Source organism: Xiphophorus couchianus, chromosome 2 (assembly GCF_001444195.1).
Source record: "Xiphophorus couchianus chromosome 2, X_couchianus-1.0, whole genome shotgun sequence".
In the NCBI taxonomy this organism is placed as follows: Eukaryota; Metazoa; Chordata; class Actinopteri; order Cyprinodontiformes; family Poeciliidae; genus Xiphophorus; species Xiphophorus couchianus.
Genome location: NC_040229.1, coordinates 9,570,707 through 9,585,572, shown reverse-complemented (window position 1 = coordinate 9,585,572; position 14,866 = coordinate 9,570,707). Strand labels below are relative to the sequence as shown.

The window sequence follows — 14,866 nt, the reverse complement described above, 5'->3', positions numbered from 1 at the left end:
CCAAATATTACTCTATTGCAATTTTTGAATACTCTACCCTCCCCTCTGTAATACTAAGATAAATGTCAGTGATATTTACTGCTGGACTAGAAAAATTAGCTTTTCTAATGTACAGTAGCTTTTATCTGCAAGCTAATACAGCCTAAATGTACGTTACTACATGTACTTACTCTGCTGGTCACCAGAACCTTGTTATCCACACAAAGAGGTCGTACGTATTTTATAAATTAGTTTAAACATTGATTGTATGCGTCTATAGATTTTAGGCAGTTATGATCTCCGACCGATTGGTGAATTTTCCCTTACGCGTCTTATCAATTCCTGTAATTTTGTGGGGGGGTTTTCTTGTTTGTTGTCATGTGTTTAGTCCCAAATAAGGCGCAGAGATGAGGTGATGAGCAGTGACATTCAGGAGCTGGAGGCGTCGCTCAGAAACCAGAACTTGGTGAGGGAGCAGGAGACGCCTGCAGAGGAGATCGCCCGCCTCAAAGAATCCTCGCAGGACGATCATTTCAACCTGGATCGAGAGGTAAACCAGCAGAACACTAGTCATCACACTCTGGTACTACTAGACAAGTTTGGTGTGGTGTTAACTAGGGCTGAAATGATGAACCACATTAATCCTGAGACATTTTTTTAAAATAATTGTCTTATAATTTAGTAATTGTTAAATCATTAACTGGAGTATGACGACTCTAAAAATAGCCATTTCCTGATAAAACATCACAGTCAGAGCAGTTTTCAAGCCACAATTGCACAAAAAATAATTACATTTTGAATTTAAAATAAAAAATAAAAATCTGCTGTCTATGAATATATTCTACCCATAACTCCTCAAGTGGCAGTTTTAGCATCATCTGCTTCAGATTCTGTAAAAAAGAAAAAGAAACATTCAAGACAAAAGACAGCGACAAAAATAAATAACTAGACAAACTAGACGGGACAAAGATCAAATAGAGGATTAACTCTCAAGCGAAAGTTTTATTTTATGTTATGTTGAATGTGAAGTGTTCATGTACATTGTGAATGTAAACAAAAGTGAAAAATAGTCATAAACAGTTAAATGATAAAAAAAAAGAAAAAGAAAAATCCTAATAAGCACCTTTTGACATCCAATTATTAATTGAAAGAATAATCAACAGGAAAGTATACAATTTTTTTTAGCATTCTTTGCTACAGATGATCAAACATTCACTAAAGGATTACTATGTTATTGCATTTTAGATAATTAAAAGTCATTTTCTGGTTAAGCAAAAAATCTACAGAATGTGACTTTTTTTATCTAATGAATTGATTAATCGTCAGAATAATTGATTACTAAGATAATCATTAGTTTCAGTCCTAATGATAATGAATGGGTGAGGAGAATCTGGTAAATCTATTAAATCTATTAAATTATCAGTATCAGTTTTGTTTCCTTTATTTGTCATCTACAAAGTAATTGATTTATATGAAATGTGTAACAGCTTCTTGTTTTTCTTTTTCAGCTTTCTGTACCAGACAAAGTTCTGATTCCTGAGCGTTACATTGAATCAGACCCAGAAGAGCCGCTGAGTCCGGAGCAGGAGGCCGATAAGCGGCGGAAAGTGGATCGTATTAAAGCCCTAATAGCAAAAAACAGGTAAAAATACTTGAGTCAATAACATTAAACTACAGACATTTCTGTGCAGGCACTTCATAAGAGAAATATCCTGTATATAAAGGAGCTTCTTGCAGCTAAATGAAATTTCTCAGCAGATTCAGTAATTAGGCTTTAAGGATAAACTTAGAGGTCACAAACAGGTTTGTGTTTTTTTAAAAGTATTTCCCCCCTTACAGATGTTCAGATCATGAAACAAACTTTAATGTTAGACAAATATAACCTGAGTAAATACAACAAGCAGTTTTAAAGGTATGATTTTGCTGATTAAAGGGGAAAATAACTATAAAATTTGATTGCTACCCCTTGTTAAATCTTCAATAAACTGTGTTTAACTTAACTTAAAAAAAATGCAACGGCTAACAGCAATTTTAGAAGCAACATATCCAAAGAAATTCAACAACAGGTTGGAAATAAAGTCGTTCACATCTTCCATCTGTCTGTGAAGGGTTAGAAAGCCGTTTCTAAAGCTTTAGGACTCCAGAAACCACAAATAGAAAGAACCTCCCTATCAAAACTACTCCAGTCTGTAAAATTTGCATTTTCTTATTCAAAGAAGGAACTTAATTGTTTATTTGCAACGTTTACTGTATTTTTAATATTGTATTAAAAAGTCCAAGTGGTTTAAATAAGAAATTACAGAATGTGGCAACTTTTTTAAAATCAGATTTAGATAAAATAATCATTAGTTGTAGCCCTAGATTGAACATTGATGAGCTTATATTTACTTAGGTTATCTCTGTCTGATATTAACATTTACCAAATAGGAACTTGTGGTTTGTTTCCTGACAGTTTTCTGCATGTCTGATAACTGTGAGTAAACTCCACAAGTGCTGCAAAATGTTTAAATAAAGGGAAAATGTACATTTAGTGTGTTTATGTACTACTTTTTGGGTCTCTGCTGCTTCTAAAATCAGCCCAAGCACTTAAATAAAAACATCCAGACAGTTTTTGACATTTAGTTAATGCTTTTGATGTCTAGAAAGTGAGCTGTTTCACAAAAAAAATTATATGTAAGGTCACAAATCAGCAGGCACTGCCCTTCACCTAGTAACCCCAGAGAAGCCCAGTCCCATTACCTAGCAACCCCAGTAGAACTCTGCCTGTTACTTAGCAACCCAAGCAGAGTTCTAGAACATTTAATCAAAACATACTGACCAGACTAAAATCTCGTTATCTCAGAAGGATTTTGTGTGAGAAATGTAGTGCATATGTATAGATCTATCCTAACCTGTTCAATGGGTCACCTTTAAATAAAATTAATAATCTAAAACACTTATGGTCATCCTTATTATGTTTTTATGACACTATAGTTTTTTATTATTATTATTGTTCAACCGTGGCAAAAAAAATTTGGAAAAAGACTAAATATAAGCGGGCAAATACCTTGCTACTGCACTGTATGTATAAAAGCTGCAGTATGCACTACAGAAGCCATTTGTGTGTCTTATTTCCTAGCATGGCGAATGTGCTACCTAGTTTAGCTTTAAGCCCAGAGGACGTCAATGAAGAGGAGGTTACTGTACAGGAGAAGGAGAAGATGATTAATATCTCCTATGAACTGGCAGCGGAGGCCTCCAAACGCAGCAAGCTGGTAGCAGGTATGTCTGCAGGGACGACAGACACAAGGAGGGGGATTACATTGAAGAAATGTATGGACTTGAGCAAAAACTGGTGGGAGGATGTTCTTAGACACAAACTTTCTGCTTCCATTAGTAATTAATTTCTCCTAACACACTCTTTTAATTTCCTAATTTATTTCATCCACCTTATTGTTTAATTCTGCTAGTTGGTCATTTAGTAATTGCTTATTGACCTAATTATTGTTTTTTTATTATTATCTTTTGTGTGTGTGTGGCTGTGTGTTCAACATGTTGCTTTTTTTAATTGCAGTGAAAAGCCTGTCATCTTCTTCCCCACCCCCACAGTCTCCCAACACACCCCCTCAGCTCACTGACGGCTCTCACTTCATGTGTGTGTAGTGGCACCAGTAAGGTCCTTCATCATCCTGTTTTCTTCATAATCATATTTCTGTACAATTAATTTCTCAATCATAATCTGTAAAACACTCTATGATGAAGGGAATGGTTATCAGGTGCTGTTATGTATTCTTTGTTGCTGTGCATTAGCATGGTTTGACTTGGTGTTACTGTCCAGTATTTCATACATACCTGTGCCTTCCAATAAATAACTTCAATGTTGATTATTGGGATTTTATGTGATATAGCAAAACTTTTTTGATGATTTAAGATCTTAAGGTTTGGTGTACGTAAAGAAATATTCCCCAAAATAAAATCCAGCACAACTAGCTGCCTTTAAAGGCGCGGTATTATGTAAAACTTACTTTTTTCAATGTTATAATGTTACGCCCTCATCAAAAACATACCTGGAGTGTTGCCTTTAATCTTTAATGCATGTTAGAGGCATCCTTTAATCTCCATGGGAACCATTCACCTGTGCAGAACACCTGGTTGGACCTAGCCCCGCCTTCGAGGATGAAGCTACTGCAGTGTATTTCACTTGTCTTTATGTTAAAACTTCATTAAACTTTCAAAAGTCTGGTAATATAAAATTGTAAAGACATTGTATTATATTATGGCAATTATTCACTACTTTGTGTTGGTCAAAATCCCAGTAAGACACATGACAAAATATAAAAGGTTCAAAGCTGTTACAAAGCATTTTATGTTTTGAAATGCTTATTTTATCAGGTAAAAATTCATCTGAAAGTAATTTTGAACTCCATTTGTCGCTCTCCAGCACAGGCTCTGGCCTCAGTAAAGACCTACACATGAAGGAAGTAACAAGGAAAGCATGAACTCCTCCTGAGGATCTTCTTCCTGGAGATCAGCACAAGGCCTTGACCTACAGAACGTGAAACTGCCAACTTCAGCCTGGCAGCGTTTAGCCTCGGACTTCTGTATCCTCACTGTGACATCTGAAGCGTGTACGCCAGTCTTCGGTTACATTTCCCCACGTCGAGAGGAAACTCTCCCCCCATTTTCCATTTTTTTTGTTTACCGTTGATGCTGCAGTTTCATTTTCAGTTTGTTTTTATTATATTTTTAGTTTTAATAGGTTGTTGCAATATAGGTCTATCTGTATATATGGGAGGCTACAGACTGAATACAGAGTATTTTAGGCCACTTTTTCCACTCGCGTTTCAACACCATTTTGAGGTTTTAAGATGCTTCTGCGTATTCTTTTAGCTAAATTTAATCTTTAATATTTAATTCAGATTACTTTTCAGATGGTGACATTTAGCTAACTAGTTATATTTATCAATTTATTGTAAAGAACACTTGTCTATACTGATTAATACCAGATCTGTATTCCTCATATATAATATTGGAGCAACTTTACTCTTGCAGACTAAAATGATTTGTAAATTTCGATGTTTCCAGTCAGCTGCCGATACATATACATATTTGAATGTTCTGACTTAAGTCGCTCTCTGTTCCCTATGTCTGAGATATATATTTAAATTGAGAGATGGACAAAAATTTCAGAGTTTGGTACTATTTTAGGACATGTTGGTTTAAAGCCCTGGAGCTGAAAAAAATGCATGTCTAAAAGAGAAAAGCAATAAAAAAAGAAGCCTTTGTAAATTGAAGATATTTTTGCGTGTGTGTATAAAGTGTAACTATCAGAGGTTTACTGTGTATATAATGTACATGGTGCATCAGGATGGGAATATATACCCAATATATAGGTACGTACATACAGATTTGATTTGCAAATGTTCATATCCCATCTGTTTTATATCATGTTAAATAAACATTGCAGTTTTTAATAGTTGTTTGCGTTTCAGTGTTCTTTATTCTTTACTCTTTTTATGTTTGTGGAGAAGCTGAAGGTGCAGCTCGTACTCAGGAGGTACAAGCTGTTCCCAGGCCAGCTGAGTTTCTCCATCCTGATCCTGGGTCTTCATTTTGTGGTTTAACAAAATTACCCAAGCAGTTAATAGCTTTAGCTGTTTCTTCTGCTTCAGCTTACCTTCCTCTTTTTCCGTGGTTTTTACCCCACGATGGTGGCACTGCTCACTAAGGTCAACAGAAAGTTGATGAAAATAAAATGTATTATTAAAATTTGGTAATAACTGCAAAGGGTTAGACTTCGCAAGGTTTAACATTTGACACAAAGAGTTAAACTAAAAATACTCCATCATATATTTTGTGAATGAGACAGTTGAATGTTACTTGCAAACTGCAGGTATTACTCTGTAAGTATTCTTTCTATATAAAATAATAAAACAACAGATGTGACACAGATCTGTAAATGCATTACATTTGACATTACAAATTAAAAACAGTCAATAAACATCTTCACATGAAATACAAAAAAATTTTGGATTTTGAAAATTATTTGAATATTTATAAATACAAACAACTAAGTATAAATGTATTATAACAGTTCCTTAACTGACCATATTTTTTAAAATATTGCATTAAATGTTATTCAGAACTTAAGTTGTCTTTTTATGGAATGTTTTTTTTTTACTTTTACTCAAGTAAACGTAAACATTAGTGTTACGTTAGTATAATTTTTCCTACTCAACCCACCTCTGGAGGTCAAATGATACTCTGAGGAAATAAAGTCACCAGAATTAACTCGGTTTTACTATAAGTTACACTATGATCGTGATAATAGGCGTCATATTGTCATGTTATTTACTTTTTATACTTTGGAAGTTGAAGAACGAGAAATTGATCACAAACAGTTTGGTACAAGAAAAATGGGTTTGCTCGGCTTTTTCTTAATCTCTCCTGACTTTCGTCTTCGAGGCCAACTTATGGTGTAAAACCAATGCAACAGCGCCTCCTATGGTCACAGAATGCGCTGCTCACAGAAAATGACGCCGGTGCTCCAATCGACCTACCTAACTCCCGCTTCATTTTTCCTTCGTTGGTGAACAAGATGTTCCGTTTTGGTCATATTCTCAATCAGTTCACAATTCTCTACTCTCTGTTATGTTTCTTGAACAATTACGCCGCAGTATTTCCCGTGGAGCAGCTAAACGGGGGCCACCGGCTAACTAATTTGGTGAATCCGCCATTTTTATTTCTCAGATTTTGAAATCTCAAGTTCAAGGATCCTGAAACTTCAGGGAGAAGAGTCAGAATGTTCTGTTGTTGACGGTATTAACCCACACAGTTCCTTACACCAACAAATGAACCACTTCGAAGTTACTGGCTACATTTTATTTTTCTTGAAAATATATCCACATCGGAGGAGAAAGTTATGTATGTTTGCGAACCATTTGAAGGAGGACTGCTTCGGCAACATCCGCCAGCACCAAGAAGGATTTGCCGAAAGACTTCGCCTGATTGAGGGGTCAATTCTTTCCATTAATAGCAGCGACAAACACAGCAAAGTGGTAAGCGTCAAATAACACTAAAGCAAACTAACTTTATTTTCGATATTAATTTATTGTGTCCTGGCTATTGTTTTGATAGCGCTAGCATCATCCCTCCTACTATGTTAGCGCCGTGTTCTCGGTTTTAGCTGCTTGAGGACATAACCGTACATGTTTTAAAAAAATTATTATTATTATTATTAAATGAAAAGTTTGGCATTGTTTGTGCCGTTTTACTATCTTTTTTTTTTTTAATCAATTTGGTAATTGATATGATTTTCAGTGCTGCTGTATAATTATCTGTGCTATAGAACTATAAAAATAACTGGAGTTATTAATAACTGGTCGCTCTGCGACCTGAAGAGGGGCGTGGCTTAAAGTGCATTTAAAGAGAACGCGCCAAAACGGGTTGCTCTCAAACGCACCACAGAATAGGAATTCAGACAAAAGCACTCCAGTTAAATTGGTAAATGTTTTATTTTTATTTTTTTGTTTTGTTTTTCTACTGATTAACAACGATTAGCTTGCATAAACATATAAAGTTTAGATAAAATTGAGATTCAGTATCTAAATTTCAGCCTGTTGTCGGAATGAGGACCGGTCAGAAAATAGAACTGTGGCTCCCTCTGGTGGTAGTTTTTGCAATTTCACTTAATATACAAAACGTTTTTCTACGACGGCATATTAAATAGAAAAAAAGGAAATCTAATAATAAATACTTGGACATTTCTGAGCTTGAAAAGTTGAATATTTGCTAGGAAAAAAATCATAAATTTAGAGATTAATCTCTAAACATTTTGAATTTTCTGAGTTTGAAAAGCAGAAAATTTTCCAGAAAAACGTCTGAAATTTTTTAGATTAATTTCAGAATTTCAAAAGTTTCAAAAGTCCCATTCTTTCATATTTTTAACTATATTTGTTACTTTATTTTATTTTATTTTTGGCCAGAAAGTTACTCCTCATTCTTTTCTAACAAATAGTACTTTTCAGGTCAGTTTGTAGTTCTTTCATAATACTTTTTAAAAAATTTTACAGCTTTAAATTATTTCATTTCAGTTTAACTCTTTTTTCCCCCCCACGGTTCTTTCCATATCAACCTATTTTAGCTTTCTACGTTACTAAGCTCGTAATATTGCACAAATGGTTCACCTAAATTTAAGTAAAAATATTCTCTGATCGTTTTGCTCCTAATATTACCCAGCTGAACAGAAGATCTTTGGGTTTTACAAACATCTCAGTGCATGTAGGCGTGAAGCTGCTTCAATTTCTGTGATCTTTGCATTGAATTCCTCTCAGATTTTAACATTCACTTAGTTGCAGCCTTACTGTTTCATCATCGCCATGGTTACAGCAGAGCTCCTCCTCTTCCTCTTTGAGCCGCAGCCTGCGGCGAGTTTAGCAGATATTTAGTTGTTTAAGTGACTTAATGAAATGAGCTGCAGGGTTTTTTTTTTCAACATTTTTTATTCAGTGAAACATTAAAGTTTGTTTAATCAGTGAGGAAGACGCTTTTTCTTTCTTTTTGGAAAACAATAGACCGAATGAAACATTTAATGCGTCTGTAGTTTTTGTATGAGGCCGCAGGGAGGTTTGCATTTAATAATGCAAAATTTTGCACATATATTTATTTCTTGTCATTTTTGTAATTATTGCTATATTGCAATAATTGTGCAATAAATTAATATTTTTGGTTTACTTTTTGATTTTTTTTTCTACCAATGACCTCCTTGGGTTTCACAGCCCAATTTATTATTTTATTATTTATTATTTGAATTCAGGTGAACTCTACAACAAAACATAAGGGTCAGAATAAGATTTTTTTTTTTTATTAAAGACATATGTCAAGAATACAGTCGCACGATAAAAAAGTTATACAACAATAAAAGTGAAATAATGTGAGAATAAAGTGTTAATATTACCTGAATAAATTTGTAATATTAAGAGAATAAAGTAGAAATGTTGTGAGAACTCCAACACAAAAGATAAAATGAGGAATGTTGGTCGTTGTGAAGTTATACTTTGGTGTCAGTTTTATAGATGAAGAAATATTTAATATCTTTTAACGCATTATCAAATTATTGAAAATATTTTCTATCATTTGTAATTTCTCTTTTAGGAAAAAGAGTGAGAAAATGAAGTAGCCTCTGTCCTTTCAAAGTGAACCACAATATATCTGATTCCAGTGAAGGCTGTGGCTATCCCTGTTCCTTTTGCAACTTTCATTACATGTTTTCCTTCCACTCAACTTTCTCTGCATATGCTTGAATTTATCGCTCTGAAAAGTCTGTTTCTTTAGCAACGTTTTGTGATTGTAAAAATGTTTTAAAAACAGAGAGAAATTACAGAAGCAGGTCGTTGATTAAATAATTAATTTAAATTTGATTGATCTTATCACTTGACTACCAATAAGTCAAAGGATAAGACTGACTAAAAAAAACTGAGTCTTCTCTAGTGTCGAGAGAATCGACCTACATTTTTCATAAACTTCATTAATGTTATTACTTCGTCAGTTGCATTTCTGACAGAATAAACACCTGAATAAACTGAAAATTGTGGTTATATCACAATAATAAACAAGATATTGACATTTATAAAATATGACAGCAGGTGAAACTTAAGGAGATTGTAGAGTATTTATTTCAAACAGAATTGCACTCTCTTCCAGCGTTTCTCTTTCCCGTTCTGGTATGGCTTCCGGCGTCTTTGTTTCTGTATCAACGGCTCCGCTTAAGGATGACCAGTGGCGCCCTCTGCTGGATGGTGGCCAAACTACAATAGTAAAAGAATCGGGGAAAAAAAGAATGTTAATCGATTTTAACTAATGTTAATCTAATAATAAGTCGATTCATTTTTTGCAGAATGTGTGACTCACAACAATGACAAAAGAAACTAATCAAATGCAGCAAGAATATACTGAAACGGCGGGAAGTTTAACCTGGAAAGATTTGAATTAGATTTTTTTATTTTTTTTTATCACTCTGCAGTCCATTATGGTTCTGAGATCCGTAGAGGGGTCGATGGTTCCGTTGCCGCCCGTCCCCTCCATCAGCAGCAGCAGGAGGAGGAGCATGGACCCGGGAGATGAGCGCCATGAAGCGGCCCGGTGTTTTCTGCCCTGCGGCGAAGATCTCCATCTATCGGTGCGCATTAATTGAAATGGCGCATTTGGCCGCAGGCTGCCGTAGGCATGAAGCGTGACGCCAGACGCCATTTAGTCCAGAACCAGGGGGATGTTGGACCCCCATGTCCGGGTGGATCAGCGTCTGAGCCCCGCGGATGGTGGTGAGCCTTACCGGACCGAGCAGCCCAGTTCATCCCCGGCAGAGCGCGTCACCAACCGGAGCCCTGCGCTCCGCTTTCCGCTCGTCAAAAACAAGTCCGGGCAAGAGGACCTAATCCCGGCCCCGAGGGTCTGAGGAGCCCCGGGCCAAACTCGTCCTGCAGCCTGCGCTCCTCTCTGTTGGTTCTGGTTTGTTTCTGCTTTACGCACCCTCACCAAAAGGACGGAGACGACGTCGAGCGAGCCTGGAGCCGAACCCAATCGAACTTCAGGTGGAGATACCGAGCTGCTGTCCATGTCTTCCGTGTCCGTGTCCTCCCAGGTGAGAGAAAAACACGCGCTGCTCGTTTAAACCTGATATTCAACACTGTCGATGGTCCTGACGTAAAACCAGACTTAATTTAAAAACCTCCAGTTTTATGCTTTATTGACTCTTTATTCCGTTTAAAGCACCGATATCATCAAACTCAACACGAGCTACTAAAAACATGATACGACTTTAAAATCGGCACTGGATACCAGTTTTAAAGTTGTAGGTTTTTAAACTAAAATGGAACTTTTCCCTCTCGACTCGCTACATGTTCTTCCTGACAGAAATGCGGCGCTAGCTACTTAAAGCGGCATTTTTAATACAGTGGACGTCTCAGCTTCTGCAGACAGATATTTTACAACCCGAATTCCCTTAAAGGCCTCGGAGAGCCGTAACCCGCTGAAATAAATTATCCAAGTCGCTCTTTTAGTTTTAATTTGTAAGAAGAGGCTTAAATGTCAAGATTTCCTGACGGGGGCTGGAATAAGGCACACAAAGCTGCCCGTTTGGCCTTAAAACCTGCACGCATAACGTGTCTGTGCACACGCTCTCATCTATAGGTCACATCATGGCACATGCACGCGCATGGGGAGGCGTGGGGGTGTTTGGCTGCAGGCAGCATTCAGGCTGCAGGGCCTAGGCTCCTGTTTCCCTCATGCTTCACAGCCTCATGGTGCCAGGAATGGGGAGTGAAAGGAGGTAATCCAGTTAGACCCTCCCATTAACCCCCCAGGACATCATGCTAATATCTCCCCTGTTATTATACCCAGAGATGTTGCTGTCACTTTCTGAGACTAACAGTTCTACTCAATTCAAAAATACTTTAAGTATTCCAAAAGGGAGATTAAGTATTGGTGTAACTTTTATAATTCAAGTATCTTCAAAGAATCGTGGATGGTGATGCTGTGAGCAGGAAGAATCTCCAGTTTAGCCCTTTGTTATGGAAATGCAATTGTTCCTGGTGATACAAGAGAAAACTCAGGTTTTTAGGACAATGGCTGTTTATCAATTAGTTGTTAGTTGATCAATGAGACTAGTGAACTTTAGATTAACAATAACTTGCATTCCTAGTTTAAATAGCAGGCGTTTTTCAGTGGTAAAACCATCAGAAAAAGATATCAGGTGAATGCAGTTCAGTTCCTTAGATGACTCACAATGGACTCAGTGTTTTGAATGAAATGGGAAGTAAAGCTTTTTTTTATGACCCATAGCTAAAACTCCTCTCACCTGTTCACTCTGTCCAGCAGGAGGGGCGGAGCCTGTCCAGGATGTCTCTGAGCCACTCACCTGTCTCCCCCATGACGGCGCAGGGCATCCCGTCCCCCGCCCAGCTCACTAAGGCCAACGCCCCGGTTCACATCGACGTGGGCGGACACATGTACACCAGCAGCCTGGCGACGCTCACCAAGTTTCCAGAGTCCAGGTGAGACGGACTGGACAGGTGTGATGAGTTAGATATCTTCATGACACACCTGTAAACTCAAACGGTTGGTTCTGAGGAACAAGTCGGTTCAAACGAAGTTTGATTTGTAGTTTGAAGAGAACAGTCCGGACTAGAGGTGGAGAAAAAAATCGATTCTGTTGAGATTACATAGATCCCACAAGTCCGAACCGAAAGTGACCCTCGCCATCTTGGTAGGCAAGTGAAAATATAGCTAAACCATGGCTTCCAGTCCAACAAAAAAGCATATTGGCATTCTTGATCAATTTGGAAGAGAAATATTTATCAACAAAATACAATCAGTGTTTCAACGGTCCTAGCTAGTTCAGTAGTAAGTATTTAAGAGTAAATATCTGATATTTATCTTCATATTACACAGATGGGTAGAGTACTGAAAAACTGTAATGGAGTAATAGTTGTAATGTACTTATATTGGGTCACCAGGGGGCGCTGTGGGGCTCAGCAAGTTGGAGGGAAGATGAGGGGAAAAAAGTGTAAAACTAAAAACAAATTTCATACATTTTTAATATAAATTTTCATCATAATTTTTGTTGACTGTTATAGAATCTGTTTTTTATTATAAAATCTACGTTGTTTTTTTTTTTTTACATTTACAATGTTAAGTTTCTGATTGGCCGAGCTAACGTAGCAAGCAAGAAATGGAAACATTTCTGACAAGACAAAGACCAAAGGGGGAAAAAAATAACTCTAATAATAAAATAAAATTTGATGTGATTAATATAAAATGTTATATATTACAATCAAAAGAGGATTGTGATGAAAAATTGTATCATCCGGTAATAAAATTCATAATATATTATCAGATAATAACATTTTCCACCACAGAATTCATGGCCATCTGAAATCGGACAAAGTGAAGAGGCTTTTATGCTAGGTGAATGTAATAATTATGGAATATTGAATAAAAAACACTCTAAATGTTCAGCACCGTACATAGATTCTGTTTCTCTGATCAGATCAGCCGGTGTGGTATTGATAAGTGATCGGTTTCCAGGATCGGCCGGCTGTTCAGCGGCAGCGAGCCCATCGTGTTGGACAGCTTGAAGCAGCATTACTTCATCGACAGAGACGGAGAAATCTTCAGGTTCATCCTGAGCTACCTGAGGACCTGCAAGCTGCTGCTGCCTGAAGACTTTCAGGTGGGTCGAAGGTCAGCTTACAGGGGTCACTTCATATGTGGACCAGGTCAGAATATTCACTACTCACAAAGAGTTAGAGAAAGAAAGGAAAAATAAATAAGTTTTGGAGGGGAAAAAAAGAAAAGCAAGCAAGAAAAGGAAATGAATGAAGAAAATGAAGGAAAGGAAAGGAGTGGAGGAGAAAAAGCAAAAGGAAGGAATCTAGATTATATGTTGGTGAATAAAACCTGAAAATCCAAATATTTCCCAATAATTTCATTAACAGACCTAAAAATACTGAAATTGGATTCAGACGATAGGAGTCTTTTGAACAGATTCCTGAACTGATCCGATTCCTCCAGCAGCAGATTCTCATCCAGCTGTTCGTTCGTCTCAGGATTTCCCCCAGCTGTATGAGGAGGCCCGGTTCTACCAGCTGGCCCCGATGGTCCGGGACCTGGAGCGTTGGCAGGCGGAGCGCGAGGCCCGGCGGTCGGCGGCGCCGTGCGAGTGCTTGGTGGTCCGGGTCACGCCCGATCTGGGCGAGCGGATTGCTCTGAGCGGGGAGAAGGTTCTGATAGAGGAGGCGTTTCCTGAGACTGGAGACGTCATGTGCAACTCGGTGAACGCCGGCTGGAACCTCGACCCGACCCACGTCATCCGCTTCCCACTCAATGGCTACTGCAGACTGAACTCCGTACAGGTGAGCAAGCCAATCACAGATTGGTTGACACAATACCTGCGTTGACAGCGTATTAGGGCCGTTGTGGATTTTAAAAAATAGCACATTTCCGTCAAAAGATTTCAGAAATTTTCTTGAAAAAAGAAGGCAATTGAGTTCAAAACTCAGAAATTTTCATGTCTTCGTGTGTTCCTTTCCTGTTGTGGTTTTACTCCGCCATCTTTGTTTCTGCATCAACTGGCTCTGTTTAATTATGGCCAGTGGCGCCCTCTGCTGGATGACAGAAATGATTAAATAAGGGAGAAACTTTGATCAATTAATGAATTAATCTTACGTTTATTGATCTCATCAATCAAATACATATTTGCTTGATAAGCAGTCATTCCGCTAAAATCAGGAGGGTTGATTGTGTTTCCAGTACAAAGGGTTACATTTTAACATTTCGTCACCTGACCAAATAAACAGAAAATAAATTTTTTCTCACAATAGCAAACCTAGAAATATGAATAAAATATAACTTAAGGAGCTTGTTGAGTGTTTTCATTTCAAACCATAGCAGCATAAAGTGCATTCTCCAGCTTTTTCCATTCTGCTTTGCCGCCATCTTTGTTTCTGGATCAATGGCTGTTTAAGAATGATCAGCAGCGCCCTCCGCTGGATGGCAGCCAATCTGCAACACTAAAAGAAGGTCTGAGTGGAGAAGCTAATCAACTTATTTTTGGCCCTAATCAGGACCCTTACGTTCCTCTCTGCAGGTTCTAGAGCGTCTTTTCCTCAAAGGCTTCAACATCAAGGCATCCTGCGGTGGCGGCGTCGACTCGACCCAGTTCAGCGAATACGTCCTGTGTCGAGAACTGAGGCCAAGCCGGTCCGTTAGCAGCACCCCGGTCCGGATCAAACAGGAACCGCTGGACTGAAACCGGAAGCAGCTGCTGCTTTCAGCGTATTTTTTCTACCCAACCTATTTTCTAAGCTTTGTATTTAACGTTTGTGTTGCAGATAAAAGCTTTAAAAAGAAA

General features: G+C 37.7%; 1 protein-coding gene, 1 long non-coding RNA gene and 1 pseudogene across 15 annotated transcripts in view; 2 read left to right on the top strand and 1 right to left on the bottom strand.

The window, feature by feature from the left end:
• The window catches only part of LOC114153292 (pleckstrin homology domain-containing family A member 5-like), a 119,157-nt gene extending 113,720 nt beyond the window's left edge, over positions 1-5,437 (top strand). For 9 of the 13 annotated variants that reach the window (XM_028031827.1, XM_028031794.1, XM_028031785.1 and 6 more), the window contains 5 exons: positions 368-529; positions 1,488-1,621; positions 3,098-3,240; positions 3,533-3,611; positions 4,400-5,437. In XM_028031827.1, coding sequence (XP_027887628.1) covers positions 368-529; positions 1,488-1,621; positions 3,098-3,240; positions 3,533-3,611; positions 4,400-4,457 — 576 coding nt within the window. In that variant the 3' untranslated portion in view covers positions 4,458-5,437. Of the gene's footprint in view, positions 1-367; positions 530-1,487; positions 1,622-3,097; positions 3,241-3,532; positions 3,635-4,399 lie in introns of all 13 variants that reach the window. The other 4 variants (XM_028031821.1, XM_028031733.1, XM_028031741.1 and 1 more) reach the window with 3 other exon arrangements.
• Positions 5,438-9,614: 4,177 nt separating this feature from the next.
• On the bottom strand, positions 9,615-10,050 carry LOC114133518 (uncharacterized). Of its 2 annotated transcripts, none has more exons than XR_003593192.1 (2): positions 9,931-10,050; positions 9,615-9,764 (listed from the first exon to the last, which is right to left on the bottom strand). It is a non-coding gene; the product is annotated as an uncharacterized LOC114133518 (long non-coding RNA). The 2 variants fall into 2 exon arrangements; XR_003593191.1 differs by having other exon boundaries at positions 9,868-10,001.
• LOC114133495 (BTB/POZ domain-containing protein kctd15-like) lies at positions 9,970-14,866 on the top strand (annotated as a pseudogene).